Source organism: Nilaparvata lugens, chromosome 1, assembly GCF_014356525.2.
Source record: "Nilaparvata lugens isolate BPH chromosome 1, ASM1435652v1, whole genome shotgun sequence".
Taxonomy (NCBI): domain Eukaryota; kingdom Metazoa; phylum Arthropoda; class Insecta; order Hemiptera; family Delphacidae; genus Nilaparvata; species Nilaparvata lugens.
In genome coordinates this window covers 21,283,625-21,309,769 of record NC_052504.1, presented here as the reverse complement: position 1 = coordinate 21,309,769, position 26,145 = coordinate 21,283,625, and the positions used below count along the sequence as shown (strand labels likewise).

The 26,145-nt window shown below is 34.0% G+C and overlaps 1 protein-coding gene across 1 annotated transcript in view; it reads right to left on the bottom strand.

The window, feature by feature from the left end:
* The window catches only part of LOC111043578 (mediator of RNA polymerase II transcription subunit 14), a 43,288-nt gene that overhangs the window by 15,429 nt on the left and 1,714 nt on the right, over positions 1-26,145 (bottom strand). Inside the window, exons 3-17 of the mRNA XM_039421904.1 lie at positions 25,129-25,333; positions 20,876-21,027; positions 17,477-17,720; positions 15,521-15,664; positions 15,143-15,280; positions 13,447-13,616; positions 11,663-11,857; positions 10,247-10,507; positions 7,785-8,025; positions 5,728-5,886; positions 5,145-5,353; positions 4,140-4,298; positions 3,376-3,510; positions 2,595-2,729; positions 1,005-1,262 (exon numbers count right to left, since the gene is read on the bottom strand). Of these exons, the coding sequence (XP_039277838.1) occupies positions 1,005-1,262; positions 2,595-2,729; positions 3,376-3,510; positions 4,140-4,298; positions 5,145-5,353; positions 5,728-5,886; positions 7,785-8,025; positions 10,247-10,507; positions 11,663-11,857; positions 13,447-13,616; positions 15,143-15,280; positions 15,521-15,664; positions 17,477-17,720; positions 20,876-21,027; positions 25,129-25,333 (2,805 nt within the window). The remainder of the gene's footprint in view (positions 1-1,004; positions 1,263-2,594; positions 2,730-3,375; positions 3,511-4,139; positions 4,299-5,144; positions 5,354-5,727; positions 5,887-7,784; positions 8,026-10,246; positions 10,508-11,662; positions 11,858-13,446; positions 13,617-15,142; positions 15,281-15,520; positions 15,665-17,476; positions 17,721-20,875; positions 21,028-25,128; positions 25,334-26,145) is intronic.

The following is a 26,145-nucleotide window of genomic DNA, read 5'->3' as shown; positions in this document are numbered from 1 at the left end:
GGATCAAGAAACCATCAACTTCAATTATAATAATGGATAAACAGTATATATGTGCCTTTCCTCATGTCAAGTATTTTTGTACACAATGACATAAATAAATACTAGTAGTTCTGTGAACAGTAGACCTCGCGCTCTGTAAGTTACATTGACCTGTTGTTATGTTTTCTCAAAAATTAATAAATAATTTATCAATTTAAAATGTGTAGAAAAAATCCTAAATAAATATAGAGCTTTCTGTCCTATCGTACCGTGACGTGTTGTCCCGGAATGTGAGTGTGAGCGCTGTTATCAAGTCTGGCTGCAACTGTCTACAACGTTGATGGAAAGATAAATTTTCAAGATGTTCGATGTTTTTGAACGGGTAGTATTATAGTCCACTAGACAGCTGATTTATGATGAATAATTCTATAGTCTGATTTTTACGGTAATATTGGCGTATGAAGGAGGCTCCTTTTTCCAGTTATATTATTCTTGAAATGGAAAATTTCAAAAAACCTTGTATATACGTCGACGCGCAATTTAAAAAGGAACATACCTGTCAAATTTCATGAAAATCTATTACCGCGTTTCGCCGTAAATGCGCAACATAATAAACATACAAACATTTAAACATTAAGAGAAATGCCAAACCGTCGACTTGAATCTTAGACCTCACTTCGCTCGGTCAATTACGAGTATTTTTGGACATAATGTACCAATTTGAATCGAATCAATTCATGTGATTTCATAGTATTTAGAGTGTGATTCAGTTCAAGTTTGGTTTGAAATCAGCGGCAAATCTAATTGCCTTCATGATGGCGTCTTGGTGCACTGTGCCATATATTAGTTGGAAAGTTTCCTTTCTGTATTCTGTGATTTCACCTGCTAATTACAATACTTGAAAGAATAAGACTTTGAAGTTGTCAAATTACAAATTATTAATTATAATACTGCTGACTCAATAAAGCAAAACATTGATTGTATGCAGCTTTTAATTGGATGAGTTTCAATGTGGTGTGGTTTACCTGCGGATCTGGTTGTAGCACTAGATTGGCGAGCAGATCCCTGACGGCGGGGAAGATGGAGCACTCGCTGTGATTGTGCGGCCGCTCGAAGAAGCGCTTCAGATGAGAGCTGGCGGCTGTCATGGCGTTGGCCGGACCCGGGTCACGCTTCTCGGCCAGCTGTGTGATGTTAGTGCTCACATCGTACACCAGAGGCAGCACCAGCGACGCCCCCTCCCCACCGCCGTACTGCATGCCCATCACTCGTGTGATTTGCAGCTACAAACAAATACACAAACATCAATCAGAACAACAATAATAACTAAACTGAATAAAAGCTAGACATTTCCTGGTTCTAAATAGTTTTCTAGCAAATGCTTAGATTCGAGTCAGCTGTACAATGTTATTTGTAGAGCTAGAACTAATGGCTAGTTGCTAGTCACTGGATCCTGATTTTTATTCAATCGACCCATTGATAGAGTAATTGAAGTTGAATCAAGTATTGAAGTACAGTATAGAATGTGTATGTATTTGTATATGTATTGCCGACCGGGTTGGTCTAGTGATAAGTAAGGTATTTATGGCAATCGAAGGCCTTACCATCTAACCACAAGTTAGGTGGTATACTTCGGTCTGCTAGCACTGCCTGGTTCTTGGTTTCGAATGTACGCAGATGAAATGGACGTTTGATAATCTTGTCAATTAACCAAACGCCCTTTCCATTATCATGCACGTGCAAAAAGCTCATGTGGGCATCATACGCAATAAAAAATAAAATTGTGTAGCCTATATTGCTTGTATTGTGTTGACGTATTATTTTGTTGTATTGCTATTATTGGGTTTTGTATTATTGTAGTTTGTATTGTTGTAACTCTTATTAAAAAGAGATTATCATATAATTTACAGGGAACCTTTTGTAAAAGTGCAGTATAAATGATGAATGCTTCAAGAGTTAGTATTCAACCTTAGTTTGTTGTTTATTTTTAGAACTATTACAAAAAAGACGCTTTTATTTGAAATATTATAATTTTTAGTTTCCCACACATGTGACACACCTTGAGACATTATTGCTCTAAATGAAAATATAAATGTAATTTGTACATACAATGTACCTTTATTAATTTATTCAAAATTTAAGACAATTATTTTGAGCAAAGAAGTTTGAAAAATCACTCAATGTGGGTGATTTCGATTGGTCTGATGTATTTGAAGAAAAATAATATAAATTCAAATGAATTACACTTCAATCATGTAAGTTCACTTGCACATTGGATATAGAAGTTGAAAAAAATGAAAGTAAGACTGTGGAATCATAAGTTTGATTTGAAATCCAACGATTCTTTATAGTTTTATAAGTCATGTCAAGTCAAAATTATTCTCTTATGCCATGCGCCGTTTGCATTCCATGAGAATTCTGGTATTTTGAAAATTTTTTGGGCATGTGCAGGTTGCATCTTTACATAATTATTACTGTAATGCGTTTTCAATTGATTGAAAAAAATAAGGAATAATATCACCAACATGGCATTTTACTTGATACTCGATTAGTCAATATTAGTGTCATTATCACTTATGAATTTCAAAACAATATTTAGTGGAGATGACACTTACGAAGAAAAGTATTTTGTTGCGACACACAAGTACTGCAGCCATTCCAGTTGGAACAATGGGCATGGCCGAAGGTGGCATCCTCAAGCACCACTGCACTGTCCACTTCAATTGCTGTTGCTGAACCAAAGATGGAAACTGAAAAGGGATAAAAGTTTAATAATCACAGTATTATTACAATGTAATACTAAATAATAATACATTGTAAATAATAGTAGCTATAATAATACTATTAAACAAGGAATTGTTCATTGCACTGTATTTTTCTCTGTCTGGATTCTTCAGAGCTAATAGAAAGTGAAAGTGAAAATGGAAATGAGAGTGGAGTAGCATCTCAATATTAAGTTTTCATTGATATAATTGCAACGTTTTCAATGAAAATGTATGAATAAACAAGACGACATTTAGAGGTGACAACTCAAAATCCGTTGAGGTTACAATTAATGACATTATGGCTTATTTATTGTAACTTTTCAATGTTTTGAATGTTGTTTCAGTTTTTGACTGTGTTAATACTTGTGAGTATTCACACTGAATTATTCGACTTACATAATCAAGTGTATCACATGAAAATACGTAGCTTTTAGGATCCATATTTCTGAACACCACTTGTGACTTATTGAATAGGTAACTTACAGTTACATCTGAGCCAAAAAGTTACAGATATAGGATTATATAATACGTATGAACTTTTTTGATAAATTCTTCAAGTATCACTATGAGTTATTGATTTGGAAACGGTTATTCAACATGTATTGATTATTACAATGATTGTGAGACTCACCAGTTCAAGTTTCAATATCTGCACAAAGTCTTTGAGAACGTTGTAGGGGAAATTGAGCATTTTCCCAAATCCATTGAGTGCGTTTGGCTTAAATGGTGGTGCTGCTGCTCTTGTATCGAAGAACTTCTCAATAACCTGCAAGAGTTGAGAAAAGAGTATGTAAAGTTCATACATTCATATTAATCATCTTAGGCTATATTCTTATTTTCTATGAAATAATTGGATTGAGAATAGATTTGAATTTAATTTTATTTAAAGTGTATAATATTCATTTATACTGTTAAACAAGTTATACGGTTAGTATTATATTGTTACTGTCAGTTTCTTACTGGATAAGTAGAAATAAATAATAAATGAGATCGTAGAAGAAAATCAGTAGAATTTTGTTGGATATATATTGTACTGATTTCCACATAAATAAGAACATCAAACGGAAACTTCACTAATATCTATTGAAGTTATACAGTATTCTACTGGAGCAACTAGTACAATCGGAGAAATTCCAAAATTCCAAAACGTTACTTGATAATTTTACATTACCGTACATAAAAAATTGAATATATTAGATAGAAAAAACATTGCCATTAGGCAACAAGTGCCTAAATTTGAAAGATTGAAAATTCGTCCAACACATACAATGACCTCAATTTTTATTATTTCAAGAATTTTGATAAAACTTGAATAGATGGAAACTTAAATTGAATTTAATACCTATTTTATCGTAAAATCATCATATTTTATTGAAATAATATGAAAGAAGTTACCTGGAGTTCTTCCATTGTCCATTGATCTTTATGGTCTCCTAGACTCTGCACTTTGATGTGTAATGACTGTAGATGTTGAGGATTGAGACAAACGCGGCATACGAGAGAGTCCACTTTGAAGTTGACCACACCCGGCTCATTTGTAGGAACTTGAATAAGCTGCAAAAATAAAAGTTACGAAGCATTGGCATTGGATTGAATTCATCAAGTAGAAAAAAAGGATTCAAATATTTTAAATTATTTATTTAGTTGATGACTTTAATGAAGTTATATTATGGATTTCATCATTAGTTGAATAAAGTGAGCTCTAGTCGTTTCCCAGGAATACTGTGCAAATAGAAAAAAGTTTAACATTTCGGGGCTTAGCCTGTGGTAGAGTATGTTTTATTTTTTATAATAATAATAATTATTATTATTCGTGTGCTCAAACGAGAAACGACTTTTTTTCTCTCAGTTCAGATTTGAAAATTCTAATAAGATTAGAATGATAAGTATTTTCCCCTCAAAGTAACAATGGAGAGCACAAAGCACTGTAATGTAATTGAGTACTATTATGCGAAATTAACTTTATTGAGATATAAAGTTAATCAATCAAGTTGAGATATCAGTCAGTTAGCGAAATTTTCCAACAAGTGATAAACCTATTAATGAATGAAAAATAAAACATACTCTATCTAAAACAGGCTAGGCCTCAAAATATTTTTTTCTTTTTCCTATTTATTCACATTTATTAATTTTAATTTTATTGCATCAGACACTAATTATTATGTTTTATATTTCGATTTGTCTTCTATTAGGATTTCACAAATATGAATGTCTTGTGAACATTGAGAATAAAATTAAATTTGATTTGATTACAGTCAATGATGGTAATAAAAGAAAACACTTTCTATTGGGTGCCATGCTTTTTTACTGATAAAATTTCAAAGTGAGATCGATGCATTTTTGAAAATTAATTGATTTATTATTTGTTAATTTCACTTTTCTTTACGAGTATTTACTTACACAATCCTCATTTTGGATGAACCTTTGCAGCTGCCTCTTCATGTAGACACAGCCGAGGAATCTCTCAAGCGGACACAGTTCTGGGCCGGGCAGGCCTTGTGGGTGGGGAGAGGGTGTGCACAGCTGGTCCAAAGCTTCGTGGGTGATGAGTGTGGGCACAGCTCCAGCCCAAGACCGTTGAGGCAGGACTCGTGAAAATTGACTAATACCTGCGAACAGAACAATCATTTGATAAGAGAACGTTCAGCGGTAATTGGGATTTGAATGTATCTTAGTACTAAAGCAGTCAAATTTTATCGCTACTTAAGGGAATTAATAACGGTAAGGTTTTATAAATTAAATATTGTTGTTGCTATTTATGCATTTCTATATCAAGATTCACGTTATAAAGTCAGTGGAAATCATAGGACGACAGAGTTGCAAAGATTCATAATTTAATAGTTTCTCAATTAAAATAAAAATATAATTTTAAAGCTTAAAATTCCACATTACAAATTTTTCTAAGACAATCAAATACATGTTTTATTCTACTAATAAAGTTGATGAATGATTCAATTTTACAGAGTGAAGTGTAAGTACTAACCAGATTTGTGGTCAGGACTGTGAAGAGCAGGATGAGGGTGGCCGGGGGACTGACCAGGCCGGGGGGAGGGGCGGGGCATGCCTGGAGAGCCGGGCCAATTGGAGGCGGCCGGTGACGTCATGCTCTGTGACGACGGAAACGGACTGCCGTCTGTGTGACCTAACAAGAAACAATAATTAAAACAGCAATAATCTCTTACTCTAGTGACAACTACTGAACTCAACATTATTGAAGTAATTCAATACGTAACAGCTTACAATAAACTCTACATTAAAAGACGCGCCAAACTAATTTCAGGCAGTGTATCCTCAATACCATGCGGTTCATGTCAAAGCAAGGTTTAGTTACTATGAATGTGCAAATTTCTCAAGAGAAAACAATTCAGTTGGGTCAATGTCATTCATTCAGATAATGACATCAATAAGAGGCTTAATCATATATCACAACACATTGATCATTTGGAATGGCCACTAACGGTAGAGCATGCATGATAAACATCATACACAGTCATCATACGTTGCGCTATCACAGCTTTCATCTCAGCGAAACGCTTCGAGAAAAAAATTTTGAGGTTGAGTTTTTGTACCTCATATTCTTTGTGTTTAGGTTCTGTTCCCTGCTCTATTTGAGGTTAAATTATTCTCCTATAATTATAATTTGTAATTTGCAGTGGTTCATTTATTGTTATTGGTTGATAATTCTATGTTAGAAGCCTCTCGCTGATAATGAACATGTGTGTCTGCATGATAAACATGCATTACAGGCTTGTTCTACCGTTAGTGGCCAGCCTTATACATGCATCACTGACACTAACACAGCAAACTCAAATCAACACCATGGGGATCCATCTTGGCTAAACCTTGGCTGAAGCATCAGACCAGACTTTCGTCTCACGCCATTTCAAAAGTGAATAGTGTTCATTCACAGAATTTTGGTTTTTGATGTTATGGTAAAGTTAAATTGATTTTTCGTTTCCAAATAAAAATTTCTACATGACTGGGCTTTAAATTTCAGCTCCAAATATTTAGTTATGAAAGGTATAACTCCTACAAACACTATAATTGTCTAATTATTAAGTATTTGGAATGATTCATTGAAATTTTCAAAATAAGTGTAGAAAAACTATTCTAAACTTTACCCCGATTAAGGGGTAAAAGAAACATAACACAAACAAATTGTTGGGGTAACAGCATAAATAATTAGAAATATAATTGCAACTTTATATTTATTCTTTGAACGAATGATAAGCAATTCCAACGAGGATTATTACAGAGTCCAAGTTCAACGATAATATGAACAACTGAAGGTTAATAAAACATGATTTATAATAAGTCTAACTTTTGGTAATATTTTACATTTCGAGTTTAAACTACCAACTGACCAAATCAGTTCAAGCTGACACTGTACCCTGAAACCCTATTTTCTAATGTTTTTCGCTCTTCTGGGCAGAAAAGGAAAACAATTGGCAATTATGGGAATGATCACACACTGAAGTCAACCAGTTTACAATTTGCCAATGTGTTGGCACTCCCAAATAGTAAGCAATAATAATAAGCAACGGCATCTTTTTCCTACTCAGTGCCGTTTACACATTGACAGATTAAACTGAATTTCATTTTAAACTAGATATCAAATCGTGTTCGTTATAATGTGGTTTATTTCGAGTTTAAGCCACTAGCTGATTAAATTTAGTTTAAGCTTTGACAGTGCAAACGGCCCTTAGATAGATAGATCGATAGATAGATAAATGCCTTTATTCAACAATTTAAAACATAAGTGATGTGAGCGAAGTTGAGGAAATAAGAGCCCCCTCTTCCACTTTACCCACAAGCTCAGCAGAGCGGACATTCATGAGTAATGCGTCTCAAGTAATGTAATATTATTGATATTGATTGGAGTCCGATCTCACTAGGCGTTAAATCTGCGAAGCCCGTAGAAATCAATCTGAAGGCAAACAATCTATAAATCAATCGATTGGAGATGCTTCGACTAGATTGGTTAGTTTGGCCATAGAGAAAATATATCTTATACTAACTTTTATCAATGGTATAAGTTACCTTGCTGGATGAAAGAGCTGGCAGGCGAGGTGCCAAGCGGCACACTGGGCCCGGGTGAGTTAGTGGGCATGGGACTGGGCACGTGCAGGGGGTTGGAAGGGGAGTTGGCGAGGAGGCCGGAGCTGGGCGAGGGGTGGGGCAGCATGGAGGGGGAGGGGTTGATGTTGGGAGGCAGAGAGGGCGGCGAGGCCAGGTTGAACGAGGTCGCCGGACTCGAACCGAAGCTCTGGTGTTGAGTCGACTGTCAACACACATTTCATTTGTTATCGTGATTATTCATTCATTTCATCAATACAATCACATATAATTATCTATAGATATGTCTGAGTGACAGAACTGGCCTATCCCAAAACTGTTCTAATCCCAAATTTTATAAATTCTCAAAATGTAGGTTATATTTTTACTGCTAAAAATTTGAGTTCAATTATATGTGCGAAATGAAGAGATTAGAAATGTTTTATTTAAAAGGATAGAATATTATAAACTAATATTACACTTCATAAATAATTTAAAACATTAATTATTTTGAAAAATTCAAGGCAGAGAATACATTAACCTCAACACGCACTGCTACCATTGACTTGAGAACTTTTGTAACATTATATCAAGGTCTTTAGAAAGAGGTCTGGATACGAGGCAATATTGAGTTTTGTTTTAAACTCTGTTTACATTATGTCTGTTTACATGACTTTAATTTTATGATGTTAGCCTGAGCTGAAGAACAAATAACATGTTATCAACATGGATAATATAGTATATTATACAATACAGAGTGTCCCACGAAAAGTATAACAGCCTGATCATAGAATTTACATGGAATTACCTATACTACGAAATTGTCAAGTAAAATTTTCTTATAGGCCTATCGACCTTAGCTTACAAGATATATCAATTTTTCGATATTTTTGAAAACTAAGACTTTTTTCAACTTTGAACGCTCATAAAAAGTTCAAAAACGCCAAACAAAGGAACACATAATATGAAATGAAAAAGATTTTATTCATCCAAAAACCAGTACAATAACAGGAAAATCTGTTTCTTATCATAGAAACATAGAAATGCACAATAATAATGATGTAACAAAATGATAAGGTTCTTTTATAAGAATGAATAAAACAAAAAACGCCCCGAGGCCTAGCCTGTGTGGGGTGGTATGCTAGAGCTATGAACTACGTAGATGGGCAATTTGTTGCGACCGACTGGTCTCTAAATATTACAAATATACTGCTAGAATGACATAAATTAGAAGAAACAAAGTAGACTTCATATAAATAAGCTATTAAAATAGGATATACAATTCTTAAAATACACTGACTACCAAATTTATCTTATGAAATTAACCTCTAATTCTATAAGGAGTAAGGAGGATGAATGATAAAATCATATCACATAAAGCAATTCCACGGGAACTAATACAAGTCTTATTAAAAATGTCTTCTTCTTACCAGCCTTCTTTTCTAGTTCTTGGCGTTTTTAAGAAATATCGAAAAATCGATATAACCGAAAAATAAGGTTAATTTAAAAAATCTAACTGGACATTTTTTGTAGCAAATTTTATGGGATTCGGTTGTTACACCTTTCGTGGGACACTATTTATTAATTTTATATACTGAAGTATAATTTGATATAATGGAAAAGGCACATTGAGTATCGCTCCAGAATTAACATTAGTGTCATTGGTAACAGACCTCTATCTATAGACCTTGTAATATAATATGAATGATATTATATTGATAATAGTTTGGTTGGAAGTTGAATAAGTTGGAAATAGTTGACATTAAAGAATTTTGAACATAAACATGTTAAATTCATATGAAAGGACTTGAAAAATAATTGAAATTCAGATATTGAGGTCAATTTCAAAGAATCACTGTAAATAAGACGTAAAAAATAGCAGGACTACCTTATTATATTATCTACCAATGTTATTACATTTGCATTGTAAATGAATAAAAACCTATCAAATCAATTATATAATTAGAAAATATAATTCAGAATAACTGTAATGTTATCCTTTCATGGAGTTTAGAATCTTATTGATTAGATATACTACAGTATTCTCACAATCTGTAGAGGAATTGAAAAATTGCTGAAAACTTATTTTAAAAATAGTTTGTTTGCGAATTTGAGAAGTTTCTAAGGGCTCTCAAATTAGGAAGAGAGTGAGAAAGACACCTTGGTCTTCATTCACGCGTACCACTGATAGAGAAGACTCCCTACAAAATATGTTACACGAAATGGAGTTGTAATATTTTAAAAATAAAATGTACTCTCATTCTATTAATAAATGAAAAGTTTTTAACAGCTCGGTGTCATATGTTTCAATTTTCTCGATGTCATTATTGTGCATGTAATGATGGAATAAATTCAGAATCAATTCATTAATCAAAATTATTTTATAAAATTCATTAATTCAAAATCATACAAATCAAATAATTTTTCAATCGAAAAAGAAGTTTCACCTGTGATATGTTGGCAGTGTGAGGACTGGCAGGTGTGTGAGGATTGCTTCCAGATGGCGGCGTGAGGGGCGGATGGAAGCGGAGGCCTTCGCGTTGCTGGGCGGGCGACTGCGGCCCCCGGTGGTGGCCACTCAGGAAGCCACCGCCCCCGCCCCCACCCTCGCTCGAGTCCATTGTCACCGGCGAAGGCGGGTTATCGTCCTCCGACTGAGAACGCCGCCTGAACACTGCACTTTCATCCACATATTTCGAAAGGAATGTCTGCAACATACATCACAGTTTCGTTAATCTGTTTCAAAGTCTTCGTGCCGGTTGCAGAAAATCCGGTTGAATTTTAATCGTGATTAATTTCACGAGAACCGATCAGAGAAGCCGACTTTTCTAAAATGCCTCCTCTGATTGATTCTCGTGAAATTAATCAAGGTTAAAATTTAACCAACTTTTTTTGCAACCGGGCCTTCGAGTTCAAATTTGAAAACAATTTCATAAAGTGGAGAAAATATAAACTACTAGTATTGTCATCTTACGGCTTTAATGTAGTTTTATTCAACTTTTGTACAACATATGTAATGAACATAAATTAAAATTAATACAGTACAGAGTATACGTTTTAGCTCAAGTCCCTTTCTTCCTAAGCCACAGACAATATTATTACCTATATTATCTGTTATTCGAGTCTACAATATCACCATATTAGTTCCTATTGTTTATAGATCATTATGCGAAAATAACCAGAAATAGTACATGATGGTTAAAAAAAACATAACTCAATAATAACAATAAAGTAATCAAGATGAAGAAACGACGATATTTAGATAAAAACGGTAGGGGTCACGAAATGTGTGCGCAGTTGCCAGCCAGCTAGATTGCGTCATCGCCACCAACCGAGGTTTTTAGCACACATTGGCAATTTATGAAATGTATTTGTTGGAAACACTTGATTGGATATAAAATGACTTCAGCTACACCACAAATTTAGCACAAACATGCGCGTGACACCTACCGTCTTCTTCTATATACCGTGGAAGAAACTACATATCACTTTTCCAGAAACTCTTGCTTTCAGAAGAATTCTTGAGGCATTTTATCTCATATATATAAAATTGGATATAAAAAGATTAAGATATTAGAGATAAGTTTTCAAGTAGATAACAGATGAAGTGATTCTGAACAAATATAGTGGTATTGAAAACATAAATGCCTTATTCTTTTTATGATGGAGAAATACTACAAAATCTCTTCCCATACAATCAAATTATTAAAATTGGAGATAATATTGCATATGAAAAGAATTTGATCAGTTTGAAAGATGGAAATTGAATTTTAAGAAGTTGAGAAATAAGTATTGAGACATTCTCCAATAACGTTCGTTTTAGGAAATTGAATAGTCAAGAGAATTTCTGACTTGAAATGTACCTTAAGTGCAGGTGTGGGAGTGAATTCATTGACAACACTGGTCCTGTCGAAGCGACTGTAGGCTCCATCCCGCAGACTGACCAGGCCTCCTCCCTTGAGGCGCAGCTCCAGGCAGTACATGCCTTGGTAGGCCAGTCGGATCAGAGTGGGTGACTGAGGTATCACTGTGAACGTCTGAACTGGAACTTGCGGTCTCTGCAAACCAATTAATACAATAATAGTACCATCAAAATACAGTTCAAACAATATTTGTTGTTTAACCTTCCGGCAGTCGCGCTTTTGTAAAAAGTACAACAGTGTCAGTTTTTTTGCTGCACAAAACTATTGAATGGGGTGGTGTCAATGAATGAGTCACATATGCATTCCAAAACTTTCTCCCAAAGCTGACTGCTCGTGTGATTTAGTAGGGCGCGACTCCGGAAGGTTAATGATTTGTTGACTATGTCGTAATGAGACTGCTATGTCGTAATTCAAGTATTGAAAAGTGATCATTAACAAGAAGTTCGTAATGGAGAGTGAAATTGAAGAGAAATACAGTTGTGAGAATTGGAATTGAGCATTCTCTACTCCAAAATCAAAAGCAAAATAATAGGTTGCGGAAACTCTGAACTACATAGTTCAACAAAGATGGATCATATCGTAAATTGGAATTAGATATTATTGAAGCTGAATAAGGTTCAAGGCTGCAAACAATGATAATGTTGGTCTGACATGAATGCATATATAAATCAACTGATTTAGAATGAATAAATTATATCGTTGGAACCGTTATCAGTTTCCAAATTTCCAAAACTTGATCATTTTTTCGAAAAGAATTGTTAACCTGAAATGAAATAAATTTTCAATATAATATTCCATATATAATTTCCAGTTGTAGTCCCGATTAAGTATTAAATGCAATATCACAGTAAATTGCCGGCCGGGTTGGTCTGCAAGCAACGCCTGGTTCGTGAGTTCGAATCCCGCCGATGGCATGGATCATCTCATCAATTTACTAACGCACTTTCCACGCACAAGCAAAAAGCTCATGTGGACTTTATCCGCAAAAACGACATACCCTCCTAATTCGTTTACCCTACAGTAAATAAATGTTCCATTAACAATTTTGGAAACTAATAAAGGTGACATGAGCTGAGTTCAATTCGAACAGTAGATAGAAACACTATTGTCTGAAAATGAAAAGAAATGTATTTGTTACTGTGAAAGAGGATTCCTGAGAATAACTTCTATTCAATTTCATTTATTGCCAATTAGAATATTCAAGACATATTACAAACTCTTATAATATGAAATATAATTAAATAAACATAATTACTCATACATATACGTGAATAAAATAAAAATCTAGTCATCACCAGCAAAATTAAAATCTTATTGAATGAATAATTTATAAAAATGACTCAAGCTGCGTTTACACCAGAGTTATTAACAAAATGTTAATAGCTCAATCCTTATAGATTCTATTAGATTGAACATAACTTATCATAAACATGATGAACATAATTATGTGTTTGTCAAGTTCCATTCAATCTAATAGAATCTATAAGGATTAAGTTATTAACAAAATGGTGTAAACCTAGCTTTAGCTACAACTTTCTATGTACGATGTTGTAAAAAACTTTGATAGATTTTAGAAGTATACAACAATAATTATTAGTTGAAGCAGCGGGATTCTAAGATCATAAAATATCAGATTTGTCAGTTTTTCAAAATCTCACATTTGTCAGTTTTTTCAAAATCTCACATATGTCAGATTTTCAAAATCTCAGTTCGTCGATACTTACTGAATTATGTACGCCCAGTTGAGGGATTGTTGGGAGTTTGCTGATAGAAACTAGTGGCTCGTAAGTTTCATGCAGCAGATGGACAACTTGAGCCAAGTTACGATGTCTGTTCAGATGAGCTTCCAACTGCTCTCTCACAAGAGAGTGGGCGTTCACACTATTTGTTCCACCTGTACAATTATAAATAATAAGCTTATGATATTATTATTAGCGTATGACTTTCAATGGTGGGGAGACCCTTGGGTGTTCCACCTCGCCGTATATAGTCCAAAGTTACCTAATAGGAAACATTGGAAAACCGGGCACTAAGGTTATAGTAGGCACAATCCTTTAGGGCTGTTCGGTACACCGAAAAATTATTTTCATTTAAATCGAATAATCTTTTTCAATATAATTGTTAAGATCATTATAAGAGTGAGAAAAAGTGGCAACTGAAATTTTAAGTGATCTAATAAGCGAGTTATGGGTCGTTACTAAAGTACTACTAACTCCGTTTTCTTTCCAGATGATAAACGGTTTTGAATTTTCCAGTGGAGTTTTTTTAATACATTCAGTATATCATTGGCTTTGTTCTAATATGCGATTTTTCGCGATTAATGCCAGAATAAACAAGTTATCGAATTTACAAATAATGTTACTTTTTTATTTATGAACGATAAGGAGAATAAAATGTTTTAGTTTGGAAAGATACATTTTTTGAATTTTTAAGAGAAGTTCTAATAATATAGTCAAAACCGTTTATGAATCTGGAAAGTTAGCAACAACCCATAACTCGTTTATTAGACCACTTAAAAATCTCAGTTGTCACTTTTTCTCACTCTTATAACATCTAACTCTATCTTACCAATTATATTGAAAAAGATTATCCAATTTGAATAATAAAAAGTGTATCGAACAGCCTTAAATTTACACTTTTCACTATCATATGACAAATACATACTCGATAGTCTTGGAAAATGCATGCTTCATGCTATATATGCCGCAAAGTGAAGAAAATTGGATTCTTCCTCCATAACACATCTAATCAATCGATAGGCGATATAATGGTAGTAAAATACTTCAATTGTAAAATACAATCAGGAAATTATTTATTGCAACACTAAAAGTGTAAAATTTAGACTTGAAAATGGCTCTTGAAGAGTTGAAACTATTGGTGTTGCAATAAAATGAAAGGTACTTCAAATTTTTTTATTACTAGTAGTGTTGCAAGTAATTGTTCAATAAAGAGTACTTGATAATTTGTTATTGTGTTTTAATAATTAGTAGCCCTAAAAAGAGTAATACTTCAATAATTGTATTATTCTGAATCGCTAATGTTCTATTTTGCTTGTTGATGAACAAATTCAGTTTTAATTACGATAATAATCTAACAGTTGTTGGAACATTAGTCTTCTTCCAATAAAATAATCATGTGAATTCTTTTATAATACTGAAAATAAGGTATATTGGGTAGGCTAATTATGAAGATACTGAGTTTCAAAACTTGGATGAAAATGGAGCAAGGATACATTTTTAGCAATTGAAATTCTAAATTGGCTTTATTTGTATAACTTTTACTTTATTTTATAAAGGATAATTATCATGATGAATCTTATTACAATAATTATTGTAACAAGAAACATGTTCAATGAGACCCCTTAAACAATTCGAAAACTGGATGAGCAGTATGAGAAAGATACAGTATAAAGTTGCTTACCAAAGATGAGTGTGAACGCATTGGAAGTACTGTTCCATTGGACAGTTACAGTTGCCCCTCTATCTCTGCCATATGCCAGCACCAATTTACTGTAGCTGTACGACTTGATGGTGACCATCGATGAAAGATTGTATTTTTCTGAAAACAGGGAGGAGAATATATCATTTACATTAATAAATCTACAAATGCGGAGAGTTGACTCCAATGCTGGATACACTTACAATAATTATAATCAGGCTATTATTAATGTTCCGTCTAGTGTATACTATTTATTATAACCAAACTGAAATATCACGTAATATTCTCAAATTTAAACTGTTATAATCAAGTTTGTAGAAACTGGCCAGATACATTATATAGATTATAATAGAGACTCACCTATTCTAAAATATTCAGCCAAATCTTCAACCAGGGAGTACAGATGAACAATTTGGGCCCAATCATTCAAAAGAGCATCAACCGTTTTCGAAACATTTTCAGCTGTCCCCATCTCATACTGGAAGCAGACCGGCCTTCGCATACCTGCAAAAGTAAGATGAGTGACTTATTAATAATTCAAATTCATTTTGTTTGCCATAGAAACACAAATCACAAATAATTAGCAAAGTAAATACAATTTATAATATATGAATCAGATTAATATTCTCAGTATTCAAATGAAAATATAAATAAACGAGAGAATAAAACATACAAACTCATAAAAAACCCACAAGTATTGATTAGATCAGCAGTACAAATAAATTTCACAACAGAAATAAAATACTTTACCCGGTAGTGATCGTTGCGAACGGGATATTATTAATTCATGAATCCTCAACATTGCATTATAAGAAACTGTAGAAAGAGAGAGTTTTGCATTAAATATCTTCTTTATAAATAAGGTTATCTATAGAAAATGTATAGCTGTCCATTATCCAATCATGAAATTTAGTTTTGCTAATTTTAGTTTGAAAAGGTTTTCAGATTGAAAAGTAACATGTTTATAAACTTGCTGCATACATAAATCATAGCTGTATCACAACAACAGTTAATTTCGTTTGATTAAATTCGTATTTGATGTTATATTTGGTTTGTATGTAATATCATTCAGAGAAGACAACATGATAAAATATTGGTATAGTGCGTTCATGTTCCAAATTCAACTGTTAACTCAAGCCGATATTCCTAGTAGTAAATTTTCGTGAACCTATATCACTTTGGTAGTCTCTCATACTGGGTCGTTCTTACACTCTCACCTGGCCAAAACAGTAATAATAGACAGTAGGCCTAGTGGACAGTAATCGGCTTGGAACATAAACGACCTACACCATGTGATATCTTCTCATGCTATCTTTTCTCTATGGTAATTATGTATGAATTATTGAAACAGGACAATTCCCGTATCACTATCTTATCTTGTGATTTTCAGATATTGACATTGGTGTGTTCTTGATAGTGTTGAGCATCGAACATGTTCAAATAATAGCATGAGCTTCTTAAGCTTGAAAACTTTCTATAAGAATTCAAAGATTTCTTAGGTTTTCTTATAAAGTTTCAACGAATGGACGGCTCCAACGCTGTCCGGTTCATATTTGATGCTAGGCGTTTCTCGCGAATCACTCCATTCTTCATGGAGTTGGGTTGGCTCAAATTGGATTAGCGTAGACAGTATTTTCTTCTCTGTCAAGTGTATAAAATTCTGGTCATGAGAGAGGGCCCTTCTTATCTGGCAGATGATTTCATCCGTCTTGTTGATGTCAATCCAAATCGCAACATGAGATCTCATTTGTATACCTTACAGATACCTATTCATCGCACTGCATGATTCAATTCTTCGTTTGTAGTGACTGCTGCAAGACTTAGGAATGCTATTCCTGAACATGAAGTTTTTTCTGTTTCACTTAGCGTTTTCAAGAGGAGACTTTTCAAATTACTTTTGGAGGGCAACGGATAGTTTTTGTTTTTCTCTACAGTATTTTATTTCAATCTATTTTTTGTTCTTTTGAGTTGGGTTTTCGTTGAGCGAGTGTGTGTATGTGTATCTTGTTGAGAAAAGTTGAGTCACGTTATTTACTTAGTATTGATAGAATTTTAGGTGTATTCTTATTTCTATTCTGTATATAACAAAAAGTTTATACTCTTTGTTTCTAGAAGTTATCAACTAATCTAAATATTCATTCTCTGTTATGAATACGTTAATTTTTTTATTCGTTTCCATTACAATGTAGTGTTAGTATGCAATAGGTCTTGCAAGACTTGGCAATACATTGTCATTTGTGATAAAGAATCAATAAAGGCCCTGGAATGAGGTAGGATAGCTATCTTACGCTATCTTTCCTCAATAATAATAGTTACCTTGCTCCTTGGGATTGGTGCTGGCCAGCGGACTGCCATACATGACGAACTCTGCCATCCAGCTGCGCCAGTTGCCCTTGCCATAGACGCGGATGGAGACGGAGAGGAGGCGCTTGAGCAGGGCCTGCCAACCGGGGATCGGGGCGGGTGAGGGTGGAGGGGGCAGCTGCACCAATCGCAGCACCAGTGCCGTCGCATTCGCCTCCACCTGCAGGCCTTGGTGTGCGATCTCCCGCCGGCTCAGCTGACACAATAACAAAACCACCACTATGTATTCTATAATTTTGAAAATGTACTGAATATATTATGTGTATTGAAAAATAAAACTGAAACTATACTATATGTAGGCTACATTATTACAGTAGAGCACCGATTATACGGACTAGTAATATTGATACATGACAGTGTCCGGATAACTGATAATCCGATTTTTACTCGATTTTACCCTAGCCCTCAAGTGTAGACGTAATTAAAACTTTGCATTCTGGCCTACAGTAGGCTATTTAGTACCGTAGTAAATTTTATATGTTTTATGAATTGTATATTTATCTTTCATTCACATTCTAGTTGAAATAGATACCATGTTATGTAATTCAATAGAGTACAGTAACTCAAATGTTTTATTTATTAAAATATTGTACTGCACCTTGATTGCGGCGGACCAATTAGCCGCTTGGAATACATAAAAGGTTAGGTTTTTAGGATATTTAGGACCCACATGGGATTGACAACAATATCGGACCAGAGACATAGGATATGCCAATCATAAGCCTCATTGTTTGCCTAAAAATATATTCATTCATATGCATATAAAATTCAGGTAAAAACAACAGACATTCTCCCTAAACTGTTTTTAACTGAAAAACACAGATTAAATTATGTTATTATAAAATTACATACACTTTTATTATTATATACAAGTTTTATTATTATATGTATTATTATACGTTTATTATTATATTAAAAATCTATATTATAATAAAGGGAAGAACCGGCTTATACACATACGGAATAGGAAATTCACGAATGACGCATCATCACATCTGAACTACTAGACTGATTAATTTGAAATTTTGCATATAGATTCTTTATTAACCGAGGATGGTTATAGGCCTATTTTCAAGATTTCATCAAGTCAAGTTTCCAGTTTGCCAAGTTTTTAATTAGACCCTTGCAGACTTGCAGAGCACGGGTTACCTGTTAGTTAGGAATAAAACAACAAATATACAGACAGGGTGATTCATAATTATGGTAAAATAATTTGATACGTGATAGTAGAGGTAAAAATAAGAAAAAAAGTACTTATAAACATATATCCATAAACGCTTCATTAGCGAGCTATACAGAGTGAAAGATTTCGCCCGGAATTCAGTTCCTCTGTTGAAATACACCGATACTGAATTGTTTGGGCACTAGTTTTTTAAAAACTTATGCTGGATTCATATAGGAAAATATCTGAAAAATTGATTAAAACTAGTCTGGAAGCTGTAGTGTGAGTAGTTTTTTGAGAAAAAAGATGAAATATGCAAAAAATCTTAGTAGAAAAACACAGACTTCTACGTTTGATGCCCAATAACTTTCTTCAATGACCAGTAAACAAATAATTTTTCGCAATAAAAATTGTAGAGAATTTGATTCTGAAAAGAATGATGTAAGCTGTGTAAACTAAATTTAAATAAAAGTTGAATAAAATGTATTCTTATGTAGTACATTACACCACAAAAATTTGCTGTTTTATGAGGAGAGAACTAATAGGTTGTAGCTGACTGCAAATAAAACATGGATTTCAATAACAGCTGTTTCAAAACAGCTAATTTATTTTGTTTTGAATAAGAAAATATTTGAAAGAAATTATCAGCTGAAAATTATTTTCATAAACATTTTAGCTCACTGTTGAACAAAAAACAAACTGTAAGTTAGGCCTACTGTAACCGCACTGTGTTTTTTTTTTGTTTAATCTATTAACCAGTTATTTGTAACCATTTCACTTTGCTTTTGTGTTAAGTGTTAACTTTTTAAAAAATGACAGGTAATTTTAGACATTATTCATACTCCGAATTAGCTGACATGCATTTAATGTATGGAATGGGACACTACTGTAATAGTACTGAAGCAAGACGTTTGTATCAAGAGAACTTTCCTAACCGAGTATGTCCAAGTTCAAGGTTTTTTGCCACTATTCATCAACGTCAGTCTGAAACAGATTCTTTGATATCCAAAGAGCACATTTATGCAGGCAGACCCCGATCTACTATGACTGTTGAGTTAGAAGAACAAGTTCTTAATGAAATTTATGAACATCCAGAGAAGAGCACGAGAGAATTGTCAGTGCAGTTTAATGTCAATCAATCTATTATTTGGAGGATACTAAAAGAGCAACAATTACATCCATACCACCTCCAGAAAGTTCATACTCTATTGCCACGAGACTGTATTCCCCGTGCTGGTATTTGCCGATGGTTTTGAGTAAAACTTGTTTACCCAAACTTTTTAACAACCATTTTATTTACCGACGAGGCACACTTTACAAGAACAGCTATCGTTAACGTCCACAACCAACATATTTGGGCAGCTGAGAATCCTCATGCCATCAATCCTAATCTTCCACAACATTAGTTTTCAGTAAACATTTGGGCAGGAATCATAGATCATCTACTTCTGTTTGAGCTTCCTCCCAGGCCTTATGGCATAATCTACTAGTCTTTTGGTATAAGTTTAATGTCATTTAGATATGCTACTTTCATATAAAAAAAACTTTTCATAAAAACCGAATATTTTATTTGCAATCAGCTACAACTTGTGAGTTATTAGTTCTCTCCTCATGAAACAGCAAATTTTTGTGGTGTAATGTACTACATAAGAATACATTTTATTCGACTTCTATTTAAATTTAGTTTACACAGCTTACATCATTCTTTTCAGAATTAAATTTTCTACAATTTTTATTGCCAAAAATTATTTGTTTACTGGTCATTAAAGAAAGTTATTGGGCATCAAACGTAGAAGTCTGTGTTTTTCTACTAAGATTTTTTGCATATTTCAACTTTTTTCTCAAAAACTACTCACACTACAGCTTCCAGACTAGTTTTAATCAATTTTTCAGATATTTTTCCATATGAATCCAGCATAAGTTTTTAAAAAACTAGTGCCCAAACAATTCAGCATCGGTGTATTTCACCAGAGGAACTGAATTCCGGGCGAAATCTTTCACTCTGTATAGCTCGCTAATGAAGCGTTTATGGATAGGCCTATATGTTTATAAGAACTTTTTTTCTTATTTTTACCTCTTCTATCACTTATCAAATTATTTTACCATAATTATGAATCACCCTGTATAAAGACTACTGCTATAAATTTGAACAGTAGTTTATAATAGACAGCAACTATTGTAGTGAATACCTCTTGGGTGAGGGTAACGAAAGGAATCCTCTCATCGCAGAGTGCGACGACGTGAGCCAGTTCGGGAATGAAGTAGGCCGGATGTCGGCTGCGTTTCGCCGCTGACTCCGAACGGCCACTCATGCATTTCCGCTTTCCACTGGTGCCACATTCTACAAATTCAACAAATAAATCCATTTTCACAAATATCATATGAGAAGTCAGTTCATTATTCAAGCAAACTGTTGTTGCTAATTTTTTCATAAGCAGCTGAGCAGCTTAGTATGGCACAATTTCATTTCATTATTTTGTCATTACATGACAAAATAAAGTCGTGGAACTGAACGAATAATTTATTGATCAATGCACTAACAATAACTGGCAAATTGTTATTAACCAAAGGTTATTTTTCAAAATGGAGGTTTTTACTAATATTAATTCGCTAATCAAGCAAATATTATTAAAGATTATTTAATCAGAGTGGTACCTAATTGAATAGTATTAGTAAAATTCGTACCTAATAGGAGGTAATAGAATGTAATTTACTAGTCCGTGTAAGGTTATGCTCATTCAAGATTTTTATTCTCTGAAATGTAATCATAGTAGAAATTAATTTCAATTCAAAGATCGTATAAAATATAAGTTGAAATCTTATATCAGGGACTAATGAAAAAATATTTAAAGGATTCACCATCCATTTTATTGATTGAACAAATATGAAAACTTAATTTATAAAGAACATTCATAAATTCCTTATAGTTATTGGCACTGAAAGTAAAAACTAAACATAAAAATCGAGGGCTAAAAGTCATAGTAGCGTATCTACAAAAACCCAACTTTTCAGGAGAGCAAAAAACAACTATGAGTACACACTCCCTCACTATTTCTGAGGTCTGTATTAATTTCAACAACCTAGAATTCACATATTCAATATTGTATGAATCTTGTGCTTCTACCAGTGCATTCATTTCGATGAATTATTGAAAATTCAATTAAATAAAAATAAAAAGGAAATACCTTGTTCTAGTTACGCTATTGTGACCGTAATCAATTTCCAAAAATGTATCATTTTTTGGAGATAAGCTATTCTGAGATTGATCAGCTATGAATAGTAACAATTTATTCAATTGTTCCATGTATTTTATAGATGTTTATTGACATTCAATAACAAAATATGAGAGATATATGATAATTTATAAAAAGTATAGAAAATCACAGGTGCCTAATAAGTAGGTACGGCATTATTGAAAGACTGGAAATTTAAGTACTGAAATGAAATTATAATGCTCTGAGAATGATTGAGGATAAAAAAATATGAAACAATAACATTAAAACTAAATTCGAAAATTCAAGCCTCTTCATATAACACTTGAATCAAACTCGAAAATGTTACTATCTTCAATGACTACAGCCTATAGATATTTATCACCAAAACTCATCATTTCTTAATGTCATTTTCTTTAAAGGACTGAAAAAGTGAATACTGAAATACAATAGAAATACTCTGAGAATGACTGAAAATCACATAATATTATGAAACAATTACACTAAAATTACATTGGAATCTCTCTCAATGATTCTCTTCAAATTATTCACTCTCTTCAATGAATATGATAGGCTATTTATCACCAAAGCTCATCATTTTATGCAGGTGGAAATACAGGTGGTATAGACCATGGCAATTACAGACTGTATTGTAATAGGTCTATAGTTTCTTACATCACCTCGATCTCCAGATTTGTATATAGGTACCAAGAAACTGTTTTTGAAATCTCTGGGGAAGACACCAAGCTCCAGCAAGGCAGAGCCAGTATGGCTAGGTGAATGGCCAGAACAGAAAAACCTAATTACAGGAAGGGATATTTCATCAGGCCCAGTTCCTCTGCCAACATTCAGAGCTTCCAATCTGCGTTGAATATTGATTGGAGTAATGCAGCAGGATGGAACTAACTGGTTTCAACGAAAATCAAATGTCGGGACATTAACCGTGTCCTGCACAAAAATAGATGAAAAATAATCAGCAAAGAGTTCACACTACTTATCAACAGGAGTTGCAGCACTTCTTGTGTCCAGTCTCAAAATTTGCAACTGGGTAATTCATATTCTGAAACTCCAAAAATATGGAAGCTAAATCACACTTGTGAAAATCAGGTATTTGTTTTACATAGCAGGGTTGTGTCCACCTCCTGTTCCAGGAGTATGTGATGAGTGCCTTTGAGGATGCCTGCCAGGTCGATTGTCTTTATTTAGACCTCTCAAAGGCCTTCGACAGAGCTAACCACTCTCTCCTGGTTGCCAAACTGGAGAGTTATGAGGTGCATGTGTCATGCTCAAGTGGTTGAACAGCCATCTGAGGGACAGAACTCTGATGTTCAGAGCTCTGAGGGTCATATGTCATCTCCTTTCCTGGCTCCCTCTGGAGTCCCTTAGGGATCCCATTTGGGCCCCCTCCTCTTCAATTCATTTATGAACGACATTAAAAGCTTCATATCATCCATGTTTCTAATGTATGCTGATGATGTCAAGTTATTCGACAGGGTATTGCAAGACTTAGGTCATGAATCTCTGCAGAATTCTCTCAACAACCTTGATTTGTGATGCCTTTATAATGGTATGGCTCTGAATGTAACCAAGTGTGTTGTAATGTATTTCAAGCATGGAACAAGTATACTTGATTCTCAATACTCCTTGAGAGGCATTCCTTTGAAAAGAGTATGCAGTTTCAAGGACCTTGGAGTGACTATGACTCAGTCTCTTAGCCCACTCCAGTGTGATCACTGGAGAGGCTAGATCTCTCCTTGGCTCTATATTTTGGTTCATCAGGGATTTCAGTTCTCCCGAGAGTGTCTTGGTTTTGTTTAGGGCTCTTGTTCTTCCAGTGTTGGAATATGGCTCTATTATCTGGGCACCATTCCATCTGTACCAGATTAACCTGCTGCAAAGTGTGGAGAGACGTTTCGTGAGGATGCTGTGCTGCAGGATGGGTTTCAAGTACTTTGAAGCTCCTGTGGAGGAGATTAAGGGACAGTCCATCTCCTCCCTTTGGTTCTGAGGTGGGAACACTATGACCTGGTCCTTCTTTTCAAGACTGTCAATGGATATCCGGACTGCCCTGAACTTCTGGCTAGTATAAACATCTGTGTTCCAAGAGGAATGTGCTCAAGGTTCCATTTTCCGCAGATGCTCTCACCTAACAGCCTATGCCTATAATAGTGGGCTTTCTAGAATACTTCGCTCTGGTTGTGAGGCTGCTGCAGCTGATGTTGATTTCTTTGGGGTGTCCTTGGGCTTTCTCAGGAGAACTATGAAGAGATACCTGCATGGTGTGATTTTGGTGTTCCCTTCCTTGTTTATGCCCCTTGTGGTAAACTTCCATGGGCCTTTTCACTTATATGTAATATTGTATGTTAACTATGATTCATTCTGTATTCTAATTTTTGTCTTTCAAACTATCCACATAGATGTTTTTTTATTGTTGTATATTATTATTTATCTATATATTCTTTGCTTGTATTTCTTCTTCTATGTTATTTTCATGTGAAATTCGTGTTGTACCGTTGGAAGTTGAATGAATAAATAAATAAATAAACTTTCTTCCAACTTACAATCATCAGCTTCCTTCAAGCATTTCTTTGCCAACTCACACAAAAAAAACTCCTCTGTTTTTCGTGATCATTGATCAGAATAAAACACAAACAGGAAGAAATACAGAAGCTAGTCTGATTATCTTGTTAAATCAAGACTTATGGGCTATAAAAGTTATGTTAAAATCAAGACTTATGGGCTATGAAAGTTATGTTAGCATTGATTTTGTGAGCTTTTTCGCGCTCAAAGTTACTGTCACACTAGCGTAAGTTGACACATAAGCTATTATGTAGGTCACTAACTACAGCGTAACTGAAGATAAGCTTTTGTGTCATTCAGTTTTGTTCAAGTCAAAGAAGCGTAACAGAACATATGCTTTTGTGTCATTTATTTCATCACTCGATTGTAGATACGTTATCCACTTATCTTTCCAATGGCTAATGCAATGATATAAGCGTGTGTGTCACTGAATAGACCACGAAAAGTTATTTAGATAGGTCAGATAAGCTAAAAAACGGAATTTTGTAGATACGCTACTATGACTCTAAACCCTCGAAATGAAAGCGTCACAATTTATAAAATCTAAAATCTTTCTGAATACTGGGAATTGGAATTGGGTTTACAAATTCATTAAAACATAGAGTGGAGTAAGATGAAAGAAAAAGGAAACATGTGAGTTGGCAACTTACCATCAACCGAAGTGAACGGACCATGAGTGGTAACGAACGTATCGAACTCTATAAGAGTTTGGACTTTCAAATACATCTTTGGTATTTCAGTTTCTATTGAGTCATCGTGAGGATCATCCTCAATTGAAGAGTGCTTCACAACCGCCAAGTAGAAGAGACAGTCAATCTCGCAAGGTGACGATTCTTTTTCTTTCAGCTCCACTATCTGCAGAGAAAACAATCATTAGAGCTGTCCTAATAGAAATAGTCCTTACCTTTCACTCAATTTAACCAAAGAAAAAATAAAGCTTTCAATTGAATGTGTTCGTTATTCACAATCGCAAGTTAGAGCTTTAAAACTTTTAATTGACAAACCCAAGTTGGTTCTATATTTTCGAAATTTATATTATCCAAAAGAATCATCACATTACACACTGTTGAATTCCTTCAAATGGAATTTGAATTTTTGAGAGCTATGTTAGTCCTGGAAATTATCAGTAAGACGATAATTACATAAAACAAGTCTTACATCGGTAAGACGATAATTACATAAAATAAGTCTTACATCGGTAAGACGATAATTACATGAAATAAGTCTTACATCGGTAAGACGATAATTACATAAAATAAGTCTTACATCGGTAAGACGATAATTACATAAAATAAGTCTTACATCGGTAAGACGATAATTACATAAAATAAGTCTTACATCGGTAAGACGATAATTACATAAAATAAGTCTTACATCGGTAAGACGATAATTACATAAAATAAGTCTTACATCGGTAAGACGATAATTACATAAGATAAGTCTTACATCGGTAAGACGATAATTACGTAAAATGCCCTGTAGGGCATTTTTATGTAAAATCAACTCATGGCAATATACTATTATCAAATATGAGAATGAGTAGTTCAGTTTGTCTTGAATAAATCCACTTATCCCAAAATTGTGAAATAGTGATTCTATTGACCAATTACACTTTACTATTCTACATATATACCGTGATGTATTTTCGTTTACTATAGTTTCGTGTT